At 45.1% G+C, this 27,799-nt stretch overlaps 2 protein-coding genes and 1 pseudogene across 4 annotated transcripts; 1 reads left to right on the plus strand and 2 right to left on the minus strand.

The window, feature by feature from the left end:
* Positions 1 to 1,572: 1,572 nt before the first annotated feature.
* On the plus strand, positions 1,573 to 11,831 carry LOC311140158 (polyhomeotic-like protein 1). 2 transcript variants are annotated; one of them, XM_084175097.1, is made up of 15 exons: positions 1,573 to 1,753; positions 2,374 to 2,495; positions 2,880 to 2,993; positions 3,679 to 3,744; positions 3,892 to 4,035; positions 4,144 to 4,308; positions 4,423 to 4,504; positions 4,637 to 5,382; positions 5,477 to 5,618; positions 5,850 to 6,028; positions 6,170 to 6,236; positions 6,732 to 6,819; positions 6,968 to 7,139; positions 8,294 to 8,537; positions 10,790 to 11,831. In XM_084175097.1, the coding sequence occupies exons 2-15, from the start codon at positions 2,379 to 2,381 to the stop codon at positions 10,939 to 10,941; spliced, it is 2,478 nt and encodes an 825-aa protein (XP_084031223.1). In that variant the 5' UTR covers positions 1,573 to 1,753; positions 2,374 to 2,378; the 3' UTR covers positions 10,942 to 11,831. The 2 variants fall into 2 exon arrangements, with proteins under 2 accessions (XP_084031223.1, XP_084031224.1); XM_084175098.1 differs by having other exon boundaries at positions 1,638 to 1,726.
* Positions 11,832 to 12,515: 684 nt separating this feature from the next.
* LOC311139560 (tyrosine-protein kinase STYK1-like) lies at positions 12,516 to 20,707 on the minus strand. Its single transcript, XM_084174455.1, has 10 exons — positions 20,521 to 20,707; positions 19,134 to 19,189; positions 18,842 to 19,027; positions 17,546 to 17,908; positions 16,792 to 16,973; positions 16,590 to 16,670; positions 15,817 to 16,025; positions 15,685 to 15,725; positions 15,423 to 15,519; positions 12,516 to 14,370 (listed from the first exon to the last, which is right to left on the minus strand). The coding sequence occupies exons 1-10, from the start codon at positions 20,619 to 20,621 to the stop codon at positions 14,178 to 14,180; spliced, it is 1,509 nt and encodes a 502-aa protein (XP_084030581.1). The 5' UTR covers positions 20,622 to 20,707; the 3' UTR covers positions 12,516 to 14,177.
* A 506-nt stretch (positions 20,708 to 21,213) lies between these two features.
* Positions 21,214 to 27,176, minus strand: LOC311139561 (glutathione S-transferase kappa 1-like; annotated as a pseudogene). The gene is made up of 9 exons (XR_014615492.1): positions 27,025 to 27,176; positions 26,878 to 26,904; positions 26,639 to 26,710; positions 26,466 to 26,547; positions 26,174 to 26,302; positions 25,622 to 25,768; positions 25,201 to 25,317; positions 22,444 to 22,537; positions 21,214 to 21,299 (listed from the first exon to the last, which is right to left on the minus strand). The product of XR_014615492.1 is annotated as a glutathione S-transferase kappa 1-like (transcript).
* Positions 27,177 to 27,799: the final 623 nt, after the last annotated feature.

Consider the following 27,799-nt stretch of genomic DNA (forward strand, 5'->3'; position numbering starts at 1 on the left):
GTAATCTTTGCGTGCTAGGAACGTGGGACCAAATACTAAACTTTTGACTACTTTAATACACATAAGTGAATTTGTCCCAGTACTTTTGTTGCTTCCTGACGGGCCGCCCCCAGGTGGTAAGGGTAGGCAACAACACGGCCTCCATCATTCTTAAATGGAAGAAGTTTGGAAACACCAAGACTCTTCCTAGAGCTGGCCGCCCAGCCAAACTGAGCAATCTAGGGAAAAGAGCCTTGGTCAGGGAGGTGACCATGAACCCGATGGTCACTGTGACAGAGCTCCAGAGTTCCTCTGTGGAGATGGGAGAACCTTCCGGAAGGACAACCATCTCTGCAGCACTCCACCAATCAGGCCTTTATGGTAGAGTGGCCAGACAGAAGCCACTCCTCAGTGAAAGGCACATGACCGCCCGCTTGGAGTTTGCCAAAAGTCACCTAAAGGACTCTCAGACCATGACTGGGGCGACGGTTCACCTTACAACAGGACAACGACTCTAAGTACACAGCCAAGACAACGCAAGAGGGGCTTTGGGACAAGTCTCAATGTCCTTGAGTGGCCCAGCCAGAGCCCGGACTTGAACCCGATCGAACATCTCTGGAGAGACCTGAAAATAGCTGTGCAGCAACGTTCCCCATCCAACCTGACAGAGGTTGAGAGGATCTGCAGAGAAGAATGGGAGAAACTCCCCAAATACAGGTGTACCAAGCATGTAGCATCATACCGAAGAAGACTCAAGGCTGTAATCGCTGCCAAAGGTGCTTCAACAATGTACTGAGTAAAGGGTCTGAATACTTATCTAAATGTGATATTTCCGGGGGGGTTTTGGGGGGCAGGAAAATATTTTAAAAAACGTATAATACCCCATAATGCTTTGTCATTATGGGGTATTGTGTGTAGATTGATGAGGGGGGAAAAACAATTTAATCAATTTTAGAATAAGGCTGGAACGTAACAAAATGTGGGAAAAGTCAAGGGGTCTGAATACTTTCCGAATGCTCCAGAGTTCCTCTGTGGAGATGGGAGAACCTTCAAGAAGGACAACCATCTCTGCAGCACTCCACCAATCAGGCCTTTATGGTAGAGTGGCCAGACAGAAGCCACTCCTCAGTAAAAGGCACATTGGAGGAAGAGGCGAAGCGAGAGGTTTCACGCTCACCAAAATCTGTCCAAAATAAGCTCAATGCGTTTCTATGGTCTTATTTTGACCTAAACTTGTCGTCTTCTTTCCCGCCTTTTGGACAATGACTCTCATTGTTAGAGGCACGAGCATCTCGTTATTATATACTGATCTCTGATATATACCAGGGTCTTTGGTCCAATCCCAACTCGACCCCTAGATCATACATGCACTTGTAGAGATATGAGAGGATTTGACAAGTGTAAGCAATATGGTGAAACTTCTACCTAGACTATCAGAGGGCAATGTGGCGCAAATGCCATATTACTAACACCTGTCAAATAGTCTTAGATCTCCACAAGTGCATGGGGTGTAGGGTCTAGGGGTCGCTTTTGGATTCGGCTACTGTTCGGTTTCTGATGCATTTCAATGACGTAACTTTTGGCGCCGGAAAGGGAATGGTAAAGAGTGAGAGGGGGGCGGGATTTCTCTCATCTGCCTAACCGTTGTTTGATTCACACAAAAATCTGAAAAACATCACCAAAGATTCCTTCCTAATGCAAATGCGTAAAACGTTTACGGATAAAAGCTGAATTGTATATTAAAAAGGTAAAAATAAAGGTCCAGGAGATCGAGGTAAGAGAAAGATTTCACGAAGTCTTGCAGTCAACTTATTATCTAGCTTGATAGCTAGCTAGCTATGCTAACGTTAGCCAGATGCACTGTTGTTGCAATGATCTTGCCTAGTTTTTGTTCTAATTCGACATTGCCAGTCATTGAAAAGTAAATAATATAGCTAGCTAATATCAAAACGCAATTGTCTGTCCTTAATTTTGGATGTGTAATTTAACGTTTTAAACGTTTGGAAGAGCACACTTCTTGTCCATCCATGTTCCCTCCTGGCTGCATCCCTTTCGGACATCGATCATGTTGTTGACAGCCAGCCGGCCTCCTACCGCTAATGACAATTTCACCCATTGCATTCGCTATCTAAGAATAGCAACGGCAACAACATACAGCAATATATAGCTTTAGCAGTTATGGCCAGTTAATTTGTAGACTAGATTAGAACGTGATAACTAGGTAGGGGTCTATTGAGGTCAAATGTGTGATACTGGGAATAGAGAATTCTAGGTAATAAAATTGCTTTGCAATTGTTATTGTATATATTTTCATATAATACAAAAAAAGAATTATTTGACAGTACTGTAAGAAATTACAGTGCATGATTTGATTGACATCTGTGTTTTGTGCAGAGAGCATGGATGCAGGTGATGACCAGAACACGGGCTCTACCAATGGGAATGCTCCTTCTGCTGGGAACTCCCGCCCTCCCCAGATAGCCCACATGTCTCTGTATGAGAGGCAAGCTGTGCAGGTGAGTAAAAAAAAAAAAAGCCTGCTGCATGAATCATTATCTTTGATAATAGGGCACTGAATGTTGAACGACTAGCCTAGGAATGACCAGTCAAGAAGACCATGTGCACACCGGAGGGTTGCTGGTATCAAATCCTAGATGCCGTTGCCTGCTGTTGTGCCCTGGAGCAAGGCACTTAACCCCCCCCCACAACAACAGGTCCCAGGGCGCCCAGTGTCGCAGCCCCCCGCACCTCTCAAAAAAAAACCTGTATGTGTCTTTCGTAGTGATTGGGTTAAAAGTGGAAGTCAAATTTTGGGTGGACCTTGTGTGCATTTGAACAATAAACTGATCTTAATCTTAATGAATATGATGTTGATGATGGTGATGATTTGTACTCTCTAGGCCCTTCAGGCGCTGCAGAGACAGCCGAACGCAGCCCAGTACTTCCAGCAGCTCATGCTGCAGCAGCAAATCAACAGTGCCCAGCAGCTTCACAACCTGGCTGCCGTGCAACAGGTAATATCACAATAATAACGGGTAACACAAGAGCTAATAACACAATAACAGGTAACACAACAGGGAATAACATTAACGGGTAACACAAGCTAATAACACAATAATAACAGGTAATAATAACACAATAGCAGGTAACACAACAGGTAATAGCACTATTATACCATGGCATTGTTGAATACTTTTTTCTGATTGGCTTGAATGGCGTTCTAGAGCATGTATTATTTCCCTATAACACACGGTAGAATTCAATGGCTATAGTTCATTCTTACATGTTCTGTTTAAGCTGCTTTTGAAAGCAAAATTTGAATTGAAAACATTGGTATTGTTGAATTCGATGTTCATAGTAGCAAGCTAGGTATGATGTTTTGGTTAGCTAAACTAGCAAGTCTGTTTGTTTGTTTACTAAGGCAACAACTGTAGCTATCTAGTAAACTTGCTAGCTACTTCAGTTGATGTTGAACACATTTCTACCTGCAAATGTGTTCAATTATAGCCATGGTATAAAAGGGATAATCAACTCGGGACTTTGCGTTCTCTGGAAAATAATGCAACTCCATGGAAGGTCAGTTCCACTTCGCTAGCGCGTCGTGGAACACACCTTCCACGTCATTAACTATTTTCATAGGACGCATAGCCCCTCGTTAATTATCCCTTACATACCTCTTTCATTTTGTTTCTCTATCAGGCCACCCTTGCTGCTAGTCGCCAGTCCAACTCTCCCAACCACAATGTGTCCCAAGCAACCACCACTGTAAGTATCACAGTCAATAATTCAAATAAATGTGGCAAGCACTGTTATCCATGTAATTCCTTAATTGCAGTTTCTTAGCTTTCTTTGAGATTCCTGGCATATGGAATATGGCACATTCCAGCATCAACATTTTCCCTCTTGTCACAGGTCAATCTGAGCACCACGTCTGGGGGAGGGACCATGACCAATCCCCGCCCCCTCGGCCCTGCCACATCAGTGACATCATCAGCTCTCAGCCAATCAGTGCTGCTGGGTGGGAACTCAGCAGGACAGGGCCAGATGTACCTGAGAGTGAGTTGAACAAGGAGAAGACAGATTTTTGGACAGTTGAGAAGGAGCCTCCCTGTGTTGACCATTAACCTCTTTATATTCAATGACTTCTGACCTATGAGCCCACAGGTCAACCGCTCCCTCAGGGCACCCCTCGCAGCCTCCCAGCTCATCTTCATGCCTGGTGGCACAGCAACGGCTGCTGTAGCGACAGTTGCACAGCAACAGCCACAGCAACAACAGCAGCAACAGGAAGTCCCTCCCACCTCCAATGCCCAATCAGACAATGACCAGGTAGTGACCACTTCCTATTGTGAGCAGCGATTTTTCAGTCTACAGATTTTGCACAGATAATATTGTTTCTAATTGTTTGCCTTATTTTGTGTCTCCCTCTTCGTTCTCTCTCAGGTGCAGAACCTGGCTCTCCACTGTATCTCCACTCCCAGAGTGGCCGCGGTGAAGACTGAGTTTCCTGACAGGAAAGACGCAGGTGAAAGGACTTATCTTTGCCTCCAATATGCAGACACAATTCTCTATTAATTTGTGTGCCACTAAATGCAAAGAACGGTCTGTCTCTCTCTCCAACTTTAAACATGCTTTATACTCTCTCTCCCTCTATCAGCCAACTATTCTCTTAGTCAACTACAACAACAGCATCCTCAGCAGCAACAGCAGCAGTTCTCTCAGAACACCCAGCAGCAGCAGCAGATACAACCCCAACAGCAACAAATGGCCACCAAACTGACTAACTACACTCATCCCACTGCCACCGGTCTCCCCAGTATGAATGTCAAGACTGGAAACCAGTTGCATATGGCCCCAACCGCTGTCGCCTCAGTTCCCACCTCCTCCCCCTCTCCCACGCTCCCTCTCTCCCAGCTCCTCCTCTCCCCTTCAGGGCTTTGTCAGGCCCGGGCGGTAACCACGGTTACCCCTGCTGCCACGGTGACGCACATCCTAGTCCCCACCTCCAACGTTCCTACCTCCTCTCAGGGCTACCCCATAGGTTCAGTCGCCCCTAAAACTAACGTCAACACCCAGACCTTGGTGGTGCAGCCACTGCAGCAGTCCAACACTAACATGGACAAGGTGAGCCACAGCTCTGGCCCTGTACACATACAGCCCAAAACCTCACAGGGTCACCGCTTACCTGTCCAGTTGCCCCCACGCCACCCTCCACCTATCCTCCCGGCCCCATCCAACAACTCCCAGCCCAACACGGGGGGCCACCACCCACCCCATGTCCCAGTCCAGCTGGTGGGAGCCAGGCAGGGCTCAGTAGGAAATTCCCAGGCTTTGGCCCAGGCCCGAAGCTGCTGCCCCCAGGACAACGGCACCGCTACAGCCTCTACTGGAGGGAACACCATGGTAACCCTCTTAGAAACGAAAAGTGTTAGGATGTGTGTGTATATGTGTGTGTGTGTGTGTGTTAATCAAAACTTGTCTCGTCCTGATGCATTAGGCAAAGCCTGCAATTGGCTCATTGAAGAGGAAGTCGGAAACTGATGGAACCAATGCGATGGCAGTCGAACCTTCCCAACTTTGCTGTCCACCAATGAGAGATTCTGCCCCTCCTCTATCTCCCACCCCCACGTTGGACTCAGGTAAGATGTCTGAAGATATACTGTATGTTCTTGTTTAGTTGAATGCTATCTAAGGTTGGCGATTGCTTGATACAAGGATTTAAGGTTAAGTTGTAAAACAGAGCACGATTCATATTTGGTAAATTCATGTTTGTTTTTTCGAATGAATAGTGTAAATTCCCAAACTCTGACACTTCACCAACACTCTTTTCTACCCTGTTTCCCTCACTTTCTCTCTATCCCTTTCTCCAGCTCCTAAAGCGGTGCCAGCCTTCTCCTCTCCCCCCACCCTGTCTCTGCCTCTGCCCCTGTCTCGGGGGGTGGGGGGTCAGGGAGACAGAGCCCCTCTGCCCCAGGCGGTGGTCAAACCTCAGGTCCTCACCCACCTCATAGAGGGCTTTGTCATCCAGGAGGGAGCTGAGCCTTTCCCTGTGAGTTCACATACCTGGATGGCACCTAGCTACCTGCTTACCATGGATCAGGAGAGGATATTTGGTTTTGTTTGCACAGAACTTTGCTTTAGGGCCAGAACGTATCCTTCTCTAACACCCAAACTTGACATTGATTGACAGGTGACTGGGCCAGTTAAGGAGCCTCTAGCCATGGGTGTTCAACAGGCTGACAATGGAGGCCCTGCAGGTTAGTGCAGTGGTTCCCAACCTGTTTCAGCTACTGTACCACCAACTGTACCCCTGAAGTACGCCCTCGTGCATTTTACCAGTAGGCCTATGGCCTCATGAGTCTTCTCAAGTACTCCCTGTGGATAGGCCAAGTACCCCTAGGGGTCCTAGGATCCCTGGTTGGGAACCACTGGGTTAGTGGGTGGTATATTGTCTAGCTTCCTTAAAGAATACACTCCATACCAGCTTATTTTGATTTGATTCTGCCTCTGATCCAGTTGTCTGTGAGATGTTGCAGGACTATAGCTTGATTCTGTACAGTAGTTGTCATCCCTAGCATAGGAGGCTGGTGGGAGGAGCTATAGGAGGACGGGCTCATTGTAATGTGTTTGACAACGTTCCATTAATTCCATTCCAGCCATTCCAATGAGCCCGTCCTCCTATAGCTCCTCCCACCAGCCTCCTCTGATCCCTAGTCATCTCTGTACTAACAGTCTGACTCTCTCCTCTCCAGTGTTGAAGTGCGAGTACTGTGAGAGCTTTGCTCCAGCCAGCCAGTTTAGGGGCTCCAAGAGGTTCTGCTCCAAGACCTGCGCTAAGAGGTACCCTAGCCACCTCGCCTGTTTTCTCACTATATCACACACCTCTCTGACCAGAACAAGTCAGCACTGTTGACATCACTTTTTTGTCCTGGGTGCAGCCAACAGTATTGACTCCTTGTTGTTACCTGCTTTGTCCACTTTCCTCCAGATACAATGTGAGCTGCAGTCACCACTTCCAGGTCAGTAGGGGGCGAGCTTCTGCACGGCCGCCTGGTCCTCCCGTTCCCCCAGACAGCATCGTCAGACGCAGGGGTCCTCGCAGGAGTAGCTCAGAGATCGCCTGCGCTAAAATAGCCGGCAGACATTTGCCTGTCAAGGAGGTAAAGTGGATTTTTCTGATCCATGAAAAGAGTGAATGTCCACTCAGAATAGAATGCAATACAACTTTTGCTGTTGTTTACTCTCCTCCTGTTTTAAGTTTGAATGGCACAAGTACAGTGAAATGCCTTACTTACTAGCTCTAACCAACACTGCAGTGATCAATAACAATGTACTACTAAAAATAACAAGGTAGAACAAAAACACACAAGATAGAAAAATAAGAACACAATAAAGTAAGTAAGCATACTATACTGAACACAAATAGAAATGCAACATGTAAAGTGTTGGTTTCATGAGCTGAAATAAAAGATCCCAGAAACTTTCCATACGCTCCAAAAAGCTTATTTCTCTCAAATTGTATGCACACATTTGTTTATATCCCTGTTAGTGAGCATTTATCCTTTGCCAAGATAATCCATCCGCCTGACAGGTGTGGCATATCAAGAAGCTGATTAAACAGCATGATTATTACACAGGTGCACCTTGTGCTGGGGACAATAAAAGGCCACTCTAAAATGTGCAGTTTTGTCACACAACACAATGCCACAGATGTCACAGGTTTTGAGGGAGTGTACAATTGGCATGCCGATTGCAAAAATGTCCACCAGAGCTGTTGCCAGAGAATGTAATGTTCATTTCTCTACCATAAACCGCCTCCATCGTCGTTTTAGAGAATTTAGCAGGATGTCCAACCGGCCTCACAACCACAGACCACATGTATGGTGTCGTGTGAGTGATCGGTTAGCTGATGTCAACGTTGTGAACAGAGTGCTCAATGGTGGCGGTGGGGTTATGGTATGGGCAGGCATAAGCTATGGACAATGAACACAATTGCATTTTATCGATGGCAATTTGAATGCACAAAAATACCGTGACGAGCTCCTGAGGCCCATTGTGAGGCCCAATATTTTGGGGGGGAGGTATCTGTGACCAACATGCATATCTGTACTCTCAGTAGTGCAGTCCATAGATTAGGGCCTCATTTATTTATTTAAATTGACTGATTTCCTCATATGAACTGTAATTCAGTAAAATCAATGAAATTGTTGCGTTTATAGTTTTGTTCAGTGTGTATGTGTATGCAGGGTCAGTTCCATATTTAAAATGTGCAGGTCTACATGTATGATACTCTTCTCTCTATGATTGGCTGTAGTGTCGTTCTGAGTCCAGTCGCTCGGAGGATGTGTCCAGCTGTGACGGAGAGGAGGAGGAGGAAGAAGATTCCCCATCACTCTCCCCTAGCTCCTCCCTCTCCTGCCCTAGGCCCGCCCACTGCGATCCCCATTTGGACGACTCTGCTCAAGGCAGCCTCCCATTGGACGAGGCCAACTTCCTGTCTGGGAGCCCCGCCCATTGGGGTGTGGAGGAGGTCTGCAGGTTCATCTCTTCACTACAAGGTCAGTACTTATTCATTAACAATCAATGAAGCAAACAATTTAATAAAGAGTCTTCATAGTAGGGGAAACTATAATAATGGAACCAATGGCCAACTGGTCAATTACACTGCTCAAAAAAATTAAGGGAACACTAAAAGAACACATCCTAGATCTGAATGAATGAAATAATCTTATTAAATACTTTTTTCTTTACATAGTTGAATGTGCTGACAACAAAATCACACAAAAATTATCAATGGAAATCAAATGTATCAACCCATGGAGGTCTGGATTTGGAGTCTCCTGAGTGGCACAGTGGTCTAAGGCACTGCATCGCAGTGCTAACTGTGCCACTAGAGATCCTGGTTCGAATCCAGGCTCTGTCGCAGCCGGCCGCGACCGGGAGACTCATGGGCGGCGCACAATTGGCCCAGCGTCGTCCAGGGTAGGGGAGGGAATGGCCGGCAGGGATGTAGCTCAGTTGATATACTGGTTCGATTCCCACGGGGGGCCAGTATAAAAAGATATGTATTCACTAACTGTAAGTCGCTCTGGATAAGAGCGTCTGCTAATTGACTAAAATGTAAATGAGTCACCCTCAAAATTAAAGTGGAAAACCACACTACAGGCTGATCCAACTTTGATGTAATGTCCTTAAAACAAGTCAAAATGAGGCTCAGTAGTGTGTGTGGCCTCCACGTGCCTGTATGACCTCGCTACAACGCCTGGGCATGCTCCTGATGAGGTGGCGGATGGTCTCCTGAGGGATCTCCTCCCAGACCTGGACTAAAGCATCCGCCAACTCCTGGACAGTCTGTGGTGCAACGTGGCGTTGGTGGATGGAGCGAGACATGATGTCCCAGATGTGCTCAATTGGATTCAGGTCTGGGGAACGGGCGGGCCAGTCCATAGCATCAATGCCTTCCTCTTGCAGGAACTGCTGACACACTCCAGCCACATGAGGTCTAGCATTGTCTTGCATTAGGAGGAACCCAGGGCCAACCGCACCAGCATATGGTCTCACAAGGGGTCTGAGGATCTCATCTCGGTACCTAATGGCAGTCAGGCTACCTTTGGCGAGCACATGGAGGGCTGTGCGGCCCCCCAAAGAAATGCCACCCCACACCATGACTGACCCACCGCCAAACCGGTCATGCTGGAGGATGTTACAGGCAGCAGAACATTCTCCACGGCGTCTCCAGACTCTGTCACGTGCTCAGTGTGAACCTGCTTTCATCTGTGAAGAGCACAGGGCGCCAGTGGCGAAATTGCCAATCTTGGTTTTCTCTGGCAAATGCCAAACGTCCTGCATGGTGTTGGGCTGTAAGCACAACCCCCACCTGTGGACGTCGGGCCCTCATACCACCCTCATGGAGTCTGTTTCTGACAGTTTGAGCAGACACATGCACATTTGTGGCCTGCTGGAGGTCATTTTGCAGGGCTCTGGCAGTGCTCCTCCTGCTCCTCCTTGCACAAAGGCGGAGGTAGCAGTCCTGCTGCTGGGTTGTTGCCCTCCTACGGCCTCCTCCACGTCTCCTGATGTACTGGCCTGTCTCCTGGTAGCGCCTCCATGCTCTGGACACTACGCTGACAGACACAGCAAACCTTCTTGCCACAGCTCGCATTGATGTGCCACTTGTGTGGGTTGTAGACTCCGTCTCATGCTACCACTAGAGTGAAAGCACCGCCAGCATTCAAAAGTGACCAAAACATCAGCCAGGAAGCATAGGAACTGAGAAGTGGTCTATGGTCACCACCTGAAAAACCAGTCCTTTATTGGGGGTGTCTTGCTAATTGCATATAATTTCCACCTGTTGTCTATTCCATTTGCACAACAGTATGTGAAATGTATTGTCAATCAGTGTTGCTTCCTAAGTGGACAGTTTGATTTCACAGAAGTGTGATTGACTTGGAGTTACATTATGTTGTTTAAGTGTTCCCTTTATTTTTTTGAGCAGTGTAGATCAGGATTTCCCAAACTCGGTCCTGGGTGCACGTTTTGGTTTTTGCCCTAGCACTACACAGCTGATCGAAATAATCAAAGCTTATTGAGTTGCTAATTTGAATCAGTTTTGTAGTGCTAGGGCAAAAACCAAAACGTGCACCCAGGGGGGGCCCCAGGACCGAGTTTGGGGAAACCCTGAATTAGATCAAAGAAACCAAGAGTTATGGTTTGTACATAACCCACGCCAAAGTGTATTTTAGGTTGAGGTTCATTGCTAGTGAGCAGTCCCTTTCATAGTGTATTCACTCGCTCTCTCCTCCCCTCCCAGGTTGTGAGGAGCTGGCAGCCCAGTTCTTATCCCAGGAGATTGACGGACAGGCCCTGTTGCTACTCAGAGAAGAACACCTAATCTCTACCATGAACATCAAACTAGGACCCGCCCTCAAGATCTGTGCCTCCATCAACAGCCTACGAGACTGACAGGGGAAGGAGGGAGGGAGGAGGAAGAGAGGGGTTGAAATGAACTTCAAACTGGGACCCACACTAAAGACTTGTATTAGTGACATTCAAGCCTGAGACCAAGACTGAAAGGGAGAGGAAAATGGGGGTTAATTTTGATCATGAACATCAGTCATTTTAGAGACTAGATGAATAGAAGGGGGTTGAATATAAGTAAGAGGAAGAGATGGGGGTTGATTATAGTAAGAGGAAGAGGAGGGGGTTGATTATAGTAAGAGGAAGAGGAGGGGAAATCATTAGGATATGCTTTGACTTTCCTGGACATTGAATGTGCAAAAACATCTGTTGTTAGTTATGAGTGAGTGGTGAGCATGGGCATCTGATAGTCTGTCTTTAGAGTGTTCATGTTTGTGTGGGTGAGTTGATGTATGTATGTGTGTGTCTGTTAGTAGAAACATATACTCACGTGAGACTGCAAACGTGGTCACCTACAGTAACCATGGCTGGCTAGCTAGCTAGGACAGTTCAAGTTGCCTTTTTCTACATTTCAGCGGTGCTATAACCATAGTGTTATTATTGAAAATGGTCCATTTCACTTTCTTATTTTTACAAAGTAGATTTGTAATGTTAATGTAGATGTCAGTCCAGCCAGGCTCTAATCACCTGTATGAAAGGATATTAAAGAGCTTGAACAAGTTTTTAATTTCACCAGATAGGACTCGGTTTTATAGCTTTGATCTTTTGTACTATAATCAAAGTTATTATTTTGGTGTGGGAGGAAGTTTTTCATGGAGAGGATGTAGTGAGTATTAGTAACTGACTGAACTACCTGAATATGGGTATTTGTCCTGAGAGGGGAGATACTCTGGTGTATGCTGTACTACCAATAAACACCTGTTACTGGAACAATGCTCTTTAGCTCTGAGTGTTGTTTGTATATGGCTGCTATAGACTCTCAGGGCTGTTCAACTCCGGTCCTGGAGGGCTGAAACACTTCTGTTTTCTACCTGGTAGTTAATTGCACTCACCTGGTGTCCCAGGTCTGAACCAGTCCCTTATTAGGAGAGGATGAAAACTAGACATGTTTCAGCCCTCCGGGTCTGGAATTACACTGAACAAAAATATTAACACAACATATAAAGTCTTGGTCCCGTGTTTCATGAGCTGAAATAAAAAATCCCAGAAATGTTCCATATTATGCACAAAAAGCTTATTTTGGTATCTGTAACCAATAGATGCATATCTGTATTCCCAGTCATGTGAAATCCATAAATTAGGGCCTAATTTATTTATTTCAATTTACTGATGTCCTCATATGAACCGTTTTTGTTCAGTATAATTAGCCCTGACTCTATGGTAACATTTCAATGACTTGTAAGGTTCTCACTGTGCAATGTTACAATCATTCAAGGTCAAACTCCTATAACACCTGGCTTGTAGAAAAGCATGGTTAGACAAATAACCCTGTACACTGTTTTCAGCAATATTACCAACTACTGAAGTACAAAAAAATTACAAGAGAATTCAAAAGACAAAAACATTTAGGAGCCACTGGCACAGAGTACTGCTGACCAACTCAGAAGAGAAAAAGAGCATCAGTGTGAATGGTTTTATTTGACATTGGCAAACTTCTACATTGATTCACATTGTGGAGAGTGTGCAAATGATGTGAGTTCAGTTTGTGCTCATTTACAGTAGACATCAACCACAGAACTCTGACCTTCCATATAATTTAGCTTGTACCAAATATGATGATTAAATCTTATCAGAGGAAGGTCCTAAACATTGCCGAAGACTCCAGCCACCCTAGGCATAGACTGTTGTCTCTGCTACAGCACGGCAAGCGGTACTGGAGCGCCAAGTCTAGGTCCAAAAGGCTTCTTAACAGCTTCTACCCCCAAGCCATAAGACTCCTGAACAACTAATCAAATGGCTACCCGGACTATTTGCATTGTCCCCCCCACGCACCCCCTCTTTTACGCTGCTGTCGCTTTACCTCTACCTATATGTACATATTACCTCAATTACCTTGACTAACCTGTGCCCCCGCACATTGACTCTGTACCGGTACACCCTGTATATAGCCTCGCTACTGTTATTTTATTGTTGCGCTTTAATTTTTCTTTTTTACTTATCTATTTTTTACTTCAGTTTATTTTAGTAAATACTTTCTTAACACTTATTTTTCTTAAAACTGCATTGTTGGTTAAGGGCTTGTAAGTAAGCATTTCACTGTAAGGTCTACACCTGTTGTATTCGGCGCATGTGACAAATACAATTTGATTTGATTTGATAAATGAAGATGTCCCACTCAGGCCGTTTACCATAGAAAACAATTGTCACAGTTCCGGTCTGCTTAAGGGGTGGCACTGCTGGGTCTGCTCTGCTTCATTTCATTGACTGTTTATGAACCAGAAAAAAGGAGAGAGTGAGATTTCGCTTCCTCTTCCAGGAGGTTTCCTGATCACATGACCTGACCAGAACAAACTGGAGGGGCAACCAGGGTCCCGAGTTTTTCCTGGTCACCTTCCGTGGTCAGGATAATTAAACTCTGGCCCTACTTATGAGACAGCAGTATTTAAAGCTAGAATCCTTACCTTAGTTGCTACATATATTTTTGGACTTAAAATTATAAATTAAGTAACAAAACAACTTGTAAACATCTTATAAATCTCTTATGAAACCTGGTGTCTCTACCCATGTGTTCTTTCAGTCCCTAAAATCACATATACGATTACTGTTATTATACAAGAATTTTGAAGACAGGATTTGTAAACCTTCATATACAGTATATACATCAGTGGAGGCTGCTGAGAGGAGGACGGCTCATAATAATGGCTGGAATGGAGTAGAATGGCTGGAATGGAGTAAATGGAATGGTATCACTCCATTCTGGCTGTTATTATGAGCTGTCCTCCCCTCAGCAGCCTCCACTGATGTACACAATCAACTACAAACTGAAGTTGACTCAACGATTGTATCTGTTCAAGTCTACCAATCTTAAGTCTATGGCACAAAGACATTGGCAGCATTTCAGTCCAGAAAGTAGTTTCCTCCCTTCTGCCCTCATCCACCCCTTTTCAATGATCTGATGAGACTGAGTGAAAGAAATATAGCTTTTGTCTGTTTTTCAGATCCATGAAGGGGACTGAAAAAGGGCAGAAGTGAATATCTTTCTGGAATGAATGGAGCCGTACATATATAATCCATCGTCGTCCCTCAGCATAGTGCATTTCATTGGCCGGCACAGCCGCCACTCAGAAAACAGTGTAGCTGTTGGACTCCCCATATCCAGCCTCCTGCAGGTACTGCTCGATGTTGATTGGCTCAGGTACCTTGAGGACTTTGTCGTTGGCACTCTTCTCTCCTGATTGGAGCTTGCGGTCGACCTCGGCCAATGTGGGGCGATCCTGCTCCTTCCATTGGCAGCAGGCCTTGATGATGGCGTACCTGTGAGAAGGGTGGGCGTGGTTACAGGGGAATAGAGGTATATCTCAGTCATAAAGATAGAGAACATTGTATCTGTCTGTCCCATTATGGCGTCTGTGAGCATGGGCAGCGCCGTTGAGGTCATCTCCATTTTGAAGTTGTCCATTTTCTTCTTCTACTACTTCTATGAGTTGGTAAAACAAACTGAAAGAGTGTGCACTGCCACCTGGAGTGTGTTGTTTGAACAGGTATAAAGCCAAGGTTTGTGATTTACTGACAACTGCAGTTATGGAATGTTTGCTCACGAGCAGGGGTGAAATAATTCATTTCTTCCCGGTATGGGACCTCCTATAAGCGTGTGTATAAAACATTTTATGGGCCTAATCATAGAATTACATATAGAATCCCTATACATTTAATAGGATCTCTGTGGGCCTAGTCGTAAAGATTTGTCAATTAGCTTTTACAATGTATTACCTTTTATTGTGGCATAAACACAACCAGTCATGATGTTTTCATTGGATTGTCAAACAATCACTTCAAAGGGCTCCTATTCTAGGCTACCAGCGCAAGTGAATCTGTTACACAAAACACCTCAAAGCGTCATGACATTTGGCTATTGTCAGAATTTATGCGTCCACTGCTGTCCACGCTCATTTCGGTGTCGGGCACTCATCTCTGCCTTGCCAAATGTCAGTGTTCTCGTCGAACCACATCGCATTTTGGAGCGTAGGCTATACCACCCGTTTTCAAGTTTTACCTGTACGGTGTACCCCAACTATTTATTTTGCCGGGACGCCGTACCGCCTTACTTTCACCCCTGCTCACAAGTATATTTCATTGGCTGATCCCTCCTGATGACCTGGATGGAATTGTGTGACCCTTCCTTAACCCATAGGAAGTCCCACCCAGTCGACTACTTCAAAATGGTGAAAGTCCTCAATGGCGCTGCCCATGCTAAAACAGGCTTTTAGGCACTATAGTCCTCTATCTATCTCTATGATCTCAGTCTAAAGAAGCTCCCTCTCCTGGTGATAACGCAGTAATAATAGTGATGTATAATGGATAGTTACAGTGAGTTGGAGCAGTTGGCTGGCTTTCTCAGTGTTTTCCCTCTCTGGTGAAACTGCAGAAGCTCGTTGACGGAGATATCTGAAAACGGAGCATCACCTGAGAGAGGGAGAAAGAGAGAAAGAGGGGAGAGGTTAATGACATAAATTAGAGATTGTAGCTCAGAGAAAGAGTTGATATCAGAATGAATGAGAGTGGTTGTTATGTGTATCACTGGCCAAAAGGGGCGCTCAAAGTCAGAAGAATACATTTCATGTAACTCACCCAAGGTCGCCATTTCAAACAACATGATGCCAAACGACCAGCTAGTGAGAGAAAAACAAACATGTATCAGTGGATTTTGGATATCTTGAGAATTGATTGAAATGTCAGCATAGACTAAGTAGAGTAACTCACACATCACTGCTCTGATTGGCAGGCCTCCTAGCCAATAGCTCGGGGGCCTGCCATTTCTTCATGCCAGGAACTTCAGTATGAGTAGCTCCTTGGGTATTCCTGGTGTAGACCCCGCCCAATCCCCACAGCTTGGCCGTCAGCTCCCGGCTGACCAATACACTGTGAGCACGGACGTTGCCATGAAGAAGGTCTCGGCTGTGGAGGAACTCCTGATTGGATGACAGGGGATAACGTGAAAAAGGTTAAAGGTGTGGTACAGTGTCATATCTCAACATTCATAAATGATTCCCTTTCATTCAATTAGTCTCTAAAGTCCACAGTGACTTCCCCCTCTTGTTTCCAATACACAGGACAGGTGCAGTACACTAACATACAGGAAACCTACCATGGTACTTGCGTTCAGTTGACCAAATCAATGCAGATAAGGAAAATACATAAGCACAGGAGCCACTGTGGACTTTTGAGGCACAGCACACACATATTTCAAGATCCTTTCAGATCCTAATTATGGAAAAGCAAACAAGGTTAAGAGATAAGATAAGTAGTAGACAATGATGAGGTCAGGATGGGGACATGTTCATGGTTTGAACATGTTCATGGTTTGACGGTTTGAACATGGGGCATGTTCATGGTTTGACGGTTTGAACATGGGGCGTGTTCATTGTTTGATGGTTTGAACATGGGGCATGTTCATTGTTTGCACATGCTGGTTTCTGTGGCAGAAACATGTGGCAGAAACACATTAAGCCAACATATTACCATAGAGTACTCACCAGAGCAGAGGCTACCTGTTTGGCCATGGTAAATATACGTCTCTCTGTGAGCTCACATGGAGGGTCCCCGCCCACACCATCCTGACATAACACAAATAGAATCAATTTATACCCAAAATCATCCTTATCACAAACAGCTCCTAATTTTACTATAAATAATGGGCTAATTGAGACAATGCCTCATGGGTAATGTGATTCCTACCTGTCTGCACCGCCACAGGAAGCTGAGCAGATCTCTGTTCTCTAGCTCCTCAACAACAGTAACTAGGGGCACACGCAGAGAGACCACGCCCAGGAGCTCCGGCAGGAAGGGGTGTGGCCCCAGCTGGGACAGGAAGGAAGCAAAGCCCAGGAAGTTGTGCCTCTCTGTGGCGCTCGCAGAGTCTGAGGGAGAGGAGGAGGAGGAGAGGAAGATTAAATTGCCTGCCAACATGCTGTGTGAAAATGGCCTTCCAAAGCCTTTGATAAACAACTGCTGTGGCTCAACAGACTTTGTCTGTATCTCAATGCCTTGAAGCAGACTTGTTGTACCAGTTGGTAATTACATTTCTGAAAGGCAGGTCAGAGAAACAGGTTTTAGAGAGACCAGTTTTACAAAGTAAACAGTTCATGTAATTATGGTGGTGTTTGTCCAACTATCCACAAGCAGCAGCCACACCTATTGAAACTAGGGAAGAAATTGCCTAATGGCGCTGCGCCCCCTTTCAATGGCAGGGGAGAGGCTGTTTACAGTGGCTGTTTTGTCACTTTTTGACCATGCTGGAAAGGATTGAAGTACCATGCTTTGACCAAAATTCTACTTCACACTAACGTCAACCCTAACTTTAACCCTTACCCTAACCCTAAGTAGTTCTGACTATATCACCACTTTGGTATGCTAATACACTGCTTATAAGCCATTATTAAATAGATTGTTTCAGTAGTAGCTGTTTTTCATCTCTTCTCACTCTTCTCACCGTTGAGCACTCGGAGCACAGCGTTCCTGTTGTCCATGCGGGCCCTGTAGAGGGAGACGGCCTTGTCAGAGTGCAGGGAAAAGGCTGCGGGCAGCGAGGCCACCAGGTTGAAGGACTCTGGCAGCCTCTGGCGAGGCAGCTCCCTGGGCTGGACCATAGGGGTGAAGGAATGTGTGAAGGACTGGGGCGGGGGGCTGGATGGGGTGAGGGTCTTGGGTGGGGGTATGGGGGGGAGAGAGGGAGTCCCCACAGAGAAGGAGATATGGTTGGAGGGGGGGTGGGAGTGAGTGGGGGAGAAGGTAGAGTAGGAGGGGGCGTCGAGAGCAATAGTCTCATGCTCCAGCGGGTTGATACCCAGGGGAGCTGGGCAGGGGAAGGGGAGGATGAATAGAGAGAGGAGGAGGGGGGAGAGGACAGAGAGGGAAGAGAGAGGAAGAGGTTATTGCCTGAAGTTTAAAAGTAGATCAAATCAAATAGTTTTTCACGTTAAGGTGTAGAAATGTTTACTTAAAAGTAACACAATAAAATAACAATAACGAGGCTATATACAGGTTAGTCGAGGTAATTTCTACATGTAGGTAGGGGTAAAGTGACTATGCATAGATAATAAACAGCGAGTAGCACCAGTGTAAAAACAAATGGGGGGGGTCAATGTAAATAGTCCGGGTGGCCATTTGATTAATTGTTCAGTAGTCTTATGGCTTGGGGGTAGAAGCTGTTAAGGAGCCTTTTGGACCTAGACTTGGTGGTCCGGTACCACTTGCCGTGCGGTAGTAGAGAGAATAGTCTATGACTTGGGTGACTGGAGTCTTTCACAATTTTTTGGGCCTTCCTCTGACACCGCCTAGTATATAGGTCCTGGATGGCAGGAAGCTTGGCCCAAGTGATGTACTGGGTCGTACGCACTACCCTCTGTAGCGCCTTACGGTCGGATGCCGAGCAGTTGCCATACCAGGCGGTGATGCAACCGGTCAGGATGCTCTCGATGGTGTAGCTGTATAAATTGTTGAGGATCTGGGGAACCCTGCCAAATCTTTTCAGTCTCCTGAGGGGGAAAAGGTGTTGTCGTGCCCTCTTCACAACTGTCTTGGTGTGTTTGGACCATGATAGATAGATACAGTATAATAACAGGTTTGATTCTGTTCATTACTAGCCTGTGCAAATAGAATAATCGCCTATGTTGTTGACTTAGACAGAAACACACACTCATAACCTCAAATTACCTACAGTATTTCACTATGAAAACACTCTTTCAAAGTCACATCCTTGAGCTCAAATATACACACACACACTCACCATCGATGCCGTGCAGTTGTCTCCTGGAGCGCTGTGATCTGGACGTGGCCACAGTGTTCTGTGGTCGGATGCGGTCCACCTTCTCAGGACAGAACCGTAGCAGGATGATGAAGACCAGCGTGACCAGGAAGCTAGCCAATAGGAGGATGGGCACGATGATCACTTCTTGCTCGTACACACGGATATCTGAGGAACAGACGTGAACATAAAGACAACGAAGAGAGATAACTGTGTGTGTGTCTGTGTGTGTGTCTGTGTGTGTGTGTGTGGTGTGTGTGTGTGTAACACTTACTACAGATGGTGTCTCCCGGTTTACAGAGGGAGTCTGCTTCTGACATTGAAGACATCCTAACAACAAAGCAAGGCAAAGTGGGTTAGACATGAGGCCTTGTAGGTTACAACATTGTATGTCAACAGATGACATTTCAGATGACATTACATCTCTTGATCACAGTGCATAACCAATGTAATTGATTAACTGGTTGACGTCGAATTATTCTTTTTAGACCTTCCCAGGGGAACTGTGCTGAGATTTCCCACATTTACTTTGTCTTGAACTTTCATATTTCAACAGAGTCATGTTGCTTCTGAAATGCTGTATGAATCGCTGGTTCAATCAGGTTTAAAACAAGGTGTCAGTGGCAGACAGCTCAGTGCCTGGGGGAAGAATATTCACGTAACACATCCTCCGTTTCTTTTTTTCCCATGAGGAAAGGTCACACTTACACACATAACCTGCTTAAACATTAAAACACAAGAACGGATGAATCACATGAATGATGAACAACATCATCATCACCAGTAATAGTGAGTTTCATATCTTCTGTTTATAGTGGACCAATTAGATCAGATCCTGTGATGTGAATTAAGATTGAGATTATGATCACTTTATTCGTCAAGTGTACACAAAGTCCAACTGAAATTGGTGACTACTGCTTTATCCCAACCCCTCATCCGAAAGACACACGAGACAGATGTTTCACCTTGTCGGCTCCAGTATTCGAACCAGCGACCTTTCAGTTACTGTTACACAACTTGTGATTATTATCGACACGCACACACCTACAATTTATTCAGAAATTGTACTACAACTTTAAGGAAACCAATTCTTACGCTTTGTCCTGTCGTCCTCTCTCCCTTCCTCCCTCCCCGTTTTACTCTCACATACACACACCATCCACAATAGCCCCTATAGCAGCTCATTGTAGCTGTGAATGCAAAATGATATGCCCAAACTTCATAACAAAAGGGCACATCCTGATATGAAGCATCACATGCATCACATTGCAGCACCAATGCATATCTGTACACCAGAGTGTTGCCTATGTGGCACAGCATCTGGGGCTTCTGCCTGCTTTTCCATTAACACATTACTACTGTTTTACTGTAGGTCAACGATGAACATGTGTCTCCCAGTTACACAAAGAAACTAAAGTCCCTAACCACCTGTTTGTGTCAGTGCAGTGATTACTTAACCTGTCCAGCTGCATTTTTTCAAGCAGGAAAAGCACAATGACACACACCCACAGACAAACCGGTAAACACACACACTCAGCAGACGAACACACAATCTCTCTTTATCAAGTATATACAGTATACAGTAATGGAACCAATATCTAGTTCAGACAAATCATTATAAAACAATCACAGACAAAGTAAACACAGTGTAGTAATCTTACCTCTCTCCCTGTGTGTGTGCCTCAGACCTTGAGAAAGAAACCTTAACAATCCAGTGATATAATCCTTTGCCCTTTCCGTGACATAAACCAACACATTTCATACATTTTCCCTGTTGCGTGTCAGTGTGTGTAGTCCAGGGTTAGTGTTGTGGTTTCTCTCCCATTCTCTCTCCTCTCAGGGGGTTTGTCAGGCTCCAGGGATTACTGTGTTGTGTGGCTCTGTGTTTGTCTAAGTCACACGTTCAGAGTTGTCTCAACCCCGCCCTCTTCACCTGCACTACATCCATCTTTCTCTCCCACCGTTTCTCGCACTAATTCTTCCTCCTCTCCCCTTTTTTCTCATCCAGGAAGTCTATCGTAATGTTAATGTCACACCAGTTTAGTGGACTTCTTTCTCTCTGTAGAAGTTCTTGCCCTCCCTCTTTTGTCTGGGGAAACAGGTCCTTCCACTTCTTTCCAGTCTATTGTCTGTCCTCTTTGTATTGGTTTGCTTATCCGGCATTTTCTCTGGCCTCTAATCTTCCGAAAGCCTTGCTTGTCCTTAAACGTGAATGCTAGGCTTCTTTCTGTGGCGGTCAAAATTATTAGTGAAGAGACAGTGATCTATCTCAAATAATAATTTTCAGTCCAATTTAGAAAATAGACAATAAAAAATAATATCTATAGTATTTATTCATCTTAATGAATACATGGCAGGTTTCAAGTCCCAGTCATGTCCCAGTTTCATGTTTCATGTCACAGTTTGGCAGCAGCAGGCTGGGGTCCCATCCACTTCTCTCCTAGAAGACAGAAGGATATGATTGGATAAGGTCTGCGCTAAGCTGAATCTTGATGGGCTCAAAGTGATGATAGTAATGATATAGGAACCAAAATTCAAAACAATGGAATTTACCATATCTAGCAACCATGAAGCAATAATGATAACTGTCTTGAGTTGTGTGATTACATACCGATTACATACCTTTTGATAGATAAATCTATCAAAAGGTTTTGTGAGGTGCATGACATTAAACGTGTAAAATGACATGTGATGTATGACAATAAGATGTACAGTATTGATTGCAGTCCCGTGTAGCTCAGTTGGTAGAGCATAGCGCCAGGGTTGTGGGTTCGATTTCCACGGGGGACCCATACGAAAAAAGTATAAAAATGTATGCACTCACTACTGTAAGGTTGACTTTGGACACGAAAAACGGTCCAACTCCGCCCCTTTCTCAATTTGTGTGACTTTAGTGGTTCGTCGATGTGTCATTCTGGTCATGCGCGCCCCACGACCGACTTAGCCAGTTCGTTAGCTAAGCTAGCCACTGTAGCTAGCCAGTAACTCCTCCAGTAGGGCCTCCCGAGTGGCACAGTGGTCTAAGGCACTGCACCGCAGCCCGGGTTCGATCCCGTCCGGGTTAGGGGAGGTTTTGGCCAGCCGGGATGTCCTTGTCCATCCCGCTGTAGCGACTCCTGTGGCATGCACACTGACACGGTCGCCAGTTGTACGGTGTTTCCTCCGACACATTGGTGCGGCTGGCTTCCGGGTTAAGTGAGCAGTGTGTCAAGAAGCAGTGCGGCTTGGCAGGGTCGTGTTTCGGAGGACGCATGGCTCTCGACCTTCGCCTCTCCCGAGTCCGTACGGGACTGTAACTACCAATTGGATATCGTAAAAATAATAATACAAACATTTCACAGGATTTGTTTTTGGACAGAAGCTGTAGAGACCGGTAAGAAATGGGACTTCTGCAGCCAAATATTTTATACATGGAATTGTTGTTTGTTTTTAAGCATTAAATGACCTGGTATGATGGTGCATGACATAAATACAGTTTAAAGTCAATTCTATGATATGCTATTTGTGAATATTCTGATGCATCCAAATTGGGAGATTAGACAGGAATATGACCCCTTATGATGCCAGAGTGAGTGTGGGCTCACCTATGCAGTGGGCAATGAGCTCAAATCGGTCAGAGCCAAAGAACACCTCTGGCTTTCCATTCACATGACACACAGCCAGAGGAAGACCAAAGGCCTGAGAGAGAGTACAGAGAGAAGGTGAGATAGCGGAAGAAGTGAATGCACTGATACTAGTGAATGTACTGATACTGATGTCCAATCCCACACTGATGGCTGCTATTGTCATTAACAGCCATCTGATCCATCTATATGTACAGTGGGGAAAAAAAGTATTTAGTCAGCCACCAATTGTGCAAGTTCTCCCACTTAAAAAGATGAGAGAGGCCTGTAATTTTCATCATAGGTACACGTAAACTATGACAGACAAATTTAGAAAAAAAAATCCAGAAAATCACATTGTAGGATTTTTTATGAATTTATTTGCAAATTATGGTGGAAAATAAGTATTTGGTCACCTACAAACAAGCAAGATTTCTGGCTCTCACAGACCTGTAACTTCTTCTTTAAGAGGCACCTCTGTCCTCCACTCGTTACCTGTATTAATGGCACCTGTTTGAACTTGTTATCAGTATAAAAGACACCTGTCCACAACCTCAAACAGTCACACTCCAAACTCCACTATGGCCAAGACCAAAGAGCTGTCAAAGGACACCAGAAACAAAATTGTAGACCTGCACCAGGCTGGGAAGACTGAATCTGCAATAGGTAAGCAGCTTGGTTTGAAGAAATCAACTGTGGGAGCAATTATTAGGAAATGGAAGACATACAAGACCACTGATAATCTCCCTCGATCTGGGGCTCCACGCAAGATCTCACCCCGTGGGGTCAAAATGATCACAAGAACGGTGAGCAAAAATCCCAGAACCACACGGGGGGACCTAGTGAATGACCTGCAGAGAGCTGGGACCAAAGTAACAAAGCCTACCATCAGTAACACACTACGCCGCCAGGGACTCAAATCCTGCAGTGCCAGACGTGTCCCCCTGCTTAAGCCAGTACATGTCCAGGCCCGTCTGAAGTTTGCTAGCGTGCATTTGGATGATCCAGAAGAGGATTGGGAGAATGTCATATGGTCAGATGAAACCAAAATAGAACTTTTTGGTAAAAACTCAACTCGTCGTGTTTGGAGGACAAAGAATGCTGAGTTGCATCCAAAGAACACCATACCTACTGTGAAGCATGGGGGTGGAAACATCATGCTTTGGGGCTGTTTTTCTGCAAAGGGACCAGGACGACTGATCCGTGTAAAGGAAAGAATGAATGGGGCCATGTATCGTGAGATTTTGAGTGAAAACCATCAGCAAGGGCATTGAAGATGAAACGTGGCTGGGTCTTTCAGCATGGCAATGATCCCAAACACACCGCCCGGGCAACGAAGGAGTGGCTTCGTAAGAAGCATTTCAAGGTCCTGGAGTGGCCTAGCCAGTCTCCAGATCTCAACCCCATAGAAAATCTTTGGAGAGAGTTGAAAGTCCGTGTTGCCCAGCGACAGCCCCAAAACATCACTGCTCTAGAGGAGATCTGCATGGAGGAATGGGCCAAAATACCAGCAACAGTGTGTGAAAACCTTGTGAAGACTTACAGAAAACGTTTGACCTGTGTCATTGCCAACAAAGGGTATACAGTAATCCCTCGTTTATCGCGGGGGTTACGTTCCGAAAATGACCCGCGATAAGTGAAATCCGCGAAATAGAAAACTTTTTTTTTTTACAATTAGCAACTATTACATGTATACAAATACAGTGACTCACGTGTAGGCCGTTTCACTGCTCTTCAGACTGGGCCGCTGCATCCTGACTGCGCTCTGCAGTGTTCTCTTCTTCTGAAGCCCGCGGTGCAGGTGTGTTTGTTCGGGAGAAGAACATAGTGATAGGCAGCTGTTGTTGCTCTTTTTTCTTCTTTGCAAAAAGATCCTTGTACACCGACATGCCACCATCGATTACGTTGGAGAACTGTAATGAACGGCTCATCAAAGGGTCCCATTCCTCAGCTACTCGCTTAAGTTCAGTGGCCATTCGCACCATGGTTGCTAAGCGACCAAGCGTTAGTCCTTCCTCCTCATCTCTCGTGTCCTCTTCTCCCTCTTCTCTTTCATCGTCGCTTTGTGGCTTTGTCATTTACCTTCCCTTAGCATGTCCAGAAGTTTAACTTTATCTGAGATAGGTAGCATCTTCCGCCGTTTGGGCCCATCCGCAGGTGCTTTTGTCGGTCCAGGCCGTTTCGTCGACATTATGGGTTTAGGAGATGTTCGAAATTACAAGATAATTTGGCCAACTTAATGTAAATTTGCCAAGCTGTTTTATGTACGTACACATAACTGCACGAGACGACAAAATGATAGCACAATTCGTAGCATGTTTTGATACAAGAAGCGGGAGTGAGTTTTTAGCGAATCAGAATGCAGAGCACAATGCACCAAAAAAAAAAAAATGCATTATGAAAATCCGCGAAATAGCGAATCCGCGATAAGTGAACCGCGAAGTGGCGAGGGATCACTGTATAACAAAGTATTGAGAAACTTTTGTTATTGACCAAATACTTATTTTCCACCATAATTTGCAAATAAATTCATAAAAAATCCTACAATGTGATTTTCTAGATTTTTTTTTCAAATTTTGTCTGTCATAGTTGACGTGTACCTATGATGAAAATTACAGGCCTCATCTTTTTAAGTGGGAGAACTTGCACAATTGGTGGCTGACTAAATACTTTTTTCCCCACTGTATGTGGCTAGGGGTTGGTTGGGAGAGAACAGGGAGAGGAGGAGGAGACACTGACCCCATGGTCCAGTGCTTCCTTAGTGGATCTCTTCAGCTTGTCTTTGATTTCCTTAGAGGTGGACAGTTTCAGCAGCTCTTCCACCTCACTGGCTGAGAGCCCTGCCTTCATGGCTGCCTGGAAAAAACATGAATCACATTAAACAAACAACCTGCAATGTTCAAATCCATGATGCCACTATCTACCCAGACCCAATCTCAAACTGCTCTAGGAGGATTATGCCTTCCAGCACTCAGGGATTGCGTTCTTGAGTGCAATTGCATTAGTGTTGGGTGATAACACTTAAGACATTTTAGCATTTTAGTAAAATGCAAATTTTTCTGATATTCTGTGAAAGGCAACTTTGTGAAAGACACTAGACAGATGATGAATAGAGAGAAGCCTTGAACTCAAGCTCCAACGACTGAGTACTTCCTGGTACCTCAGAGAGTGATGCAGGCTGGGAAATGTCTTTGTCTTGGCTCCAGATCCTCATCCACAGCTCCCGGGACACCTGCTCTACCTGCTTATCTCCGCCCACCTCCCTCTCCGCCCACCGCCGCCACAAAGCGCATGGCAGACAGCGAGCCTGGGACAGACAAATACATGGTTGCAAGAGAGAAATGTGGTGACCGTGAGGTCAGCAAGTTTATTTTGCTTGACGGCGAGGCACAAAAAGGCTAAGAGAGACCATACAGAGCAGTGTATTAGGTATAGAGGGATAAAGCTAATTGATAATATAGAACAGACATGTTGACAGCACAGATGTTTCTCTCCCTGAGTGTCCCCAACAGACAGCAGTACTCAATGGAATGTTACAGGGAGAGACTTCCTGTCAGCACCTGTTGCTGTTTGATCTATATTAGGAAGCCTTCATTGATCTTTAAGATACGTTCTATATATGAAACAGTACAGGTATATTAGTGTTGTCCCCACCCCTGTGTCTCATGAATATATATCCAATAGCATTGTTATAAGCGGGGGGGGGGGGCACCTTTTTCGAACATGGCCTCAAAGGGGTCAGTAGGGGGACTGATGGGGACCTGGAAGTACTGGGCTAGACGATGCAGGTCTGTGGTCATATACAGGAACTTGTTTGGGACCAGACCTGGGGGCTTATTACCTGGAATACAGGATAACAATAAAATCAGACATCACATCACAATGCACATGACTCATCATGACTTTTTAATGGCTGCCTGACAACATGTGCAATGTAAACATGACAGTCCATCCATAGCCTATTGTGAAGTCTGGTTTGTGTACTGTTGATCTTAGCTACTTACCTGACCCTTGCATGACGCCACCCAAGAACGCAGGACATAGTTTAAGGTCAATGTTCCACACATTTCTGTAATGGCACATGACCTAAAGATCTGATACATGCATGCACAATGATTAGTCAATGCATAGAACTCTACCTCTGAAATTTTGAAACGTACAATCTAAATACACTAACCTCAAAGCAAACCCATGAGTAGGGAGACACCACGTCATAAAACAGTTCAATCACTTTCCTGGAACTTGCCATCTGAAGGAAATGTGTGGATACAGTGTAACAATTTAGCTAGATGTAACATCATCGTCCTTGTACTGCAAGTAAAAACGTGCCTGTAGCCACAAACACAGCTATAACGTTATTTTGTGGGGTAAATTAAACGTTCTATCTTAAGTCATTGTTATTTCTGTGCACGTTACCTTTGACCACCAGCTTGCCGTCCGTCACTGTCAAAGAAAAAACTGTGTCAAAGTTCAACCATTGAAAACAATCAAATACACTTCGCACTCTGATTGTTTTCAAGTTTAGAAATATGCACATATGCAGCAAGAGTCCATTCAAATTACCCGTGCAAAAGTCAAACCCGTTTTTAACTTGGATCTTTCGTTGTGTATTTCAAGCGTACATGTAAACTACAAATAAAGACACTAAACTGGAGCTGTTTTAAATAACGTGGACAGAATTATAGGCAGTTCAGCGCTCGGCGGTTCTGGGTCATGGTTAGATGGGATACATCTTCTTCTTCGATGAGGTTCAGCGGCGGTTGGCATCCAATAAATGTTGCATTACCGCCACCTACTACACTGGAGCATAACTCCCTTATACTTTGCTTTAAAAAATATATATGTTTAATTTTTTAAAAACAAAATTACAATAATAATACTAATACCCTACCATCTAACACTACACTCACAAAACATTTAAAAAAAAATATATATATATATACACACAATACTTAAATCTATTTAGTCCTACTTCCGGCCAACAGCCTAAAAGGATGGAACATCACCACTTAACACACCCTGTAACTCTTCTGATGTCAAGTTTTGCACACCCAAATCCCTCTCTGCAGCTGCCACCACAGCCTCTATTTTCTGCGACTTACGTTCCATCCCTGCAGTACAGTTGATAACCATTGCTATAAATGTCAAAAATCCAATCTTACTGAAACATATATCACTTGTTGGTTTATCCCTCTGTACTGGTACAGATCTACTACTCTCACCACTCCTCTCAGAATCCCTCCCCCTTGACCCATCTTCCTCTACTTTCTTCACTGCCTCAGCATATTACAACTTCTGCTCTACTCTAACCCTGGAAACCTCAACCTGCCTGTCTCGC

The sequence above is a fragment of the Coregonus lavaretus genome (assembly GCF_964263955.1).
Source record: "Coregonus lavaretus genome assembly, chromosome: 13".
Taxonomy (NCBI): Eukaryota; Metazoa; Chordata; class Actinopteri; order Salmoniformes; family Salmonidae; genus Coregonus; species Coregonus lavaretus.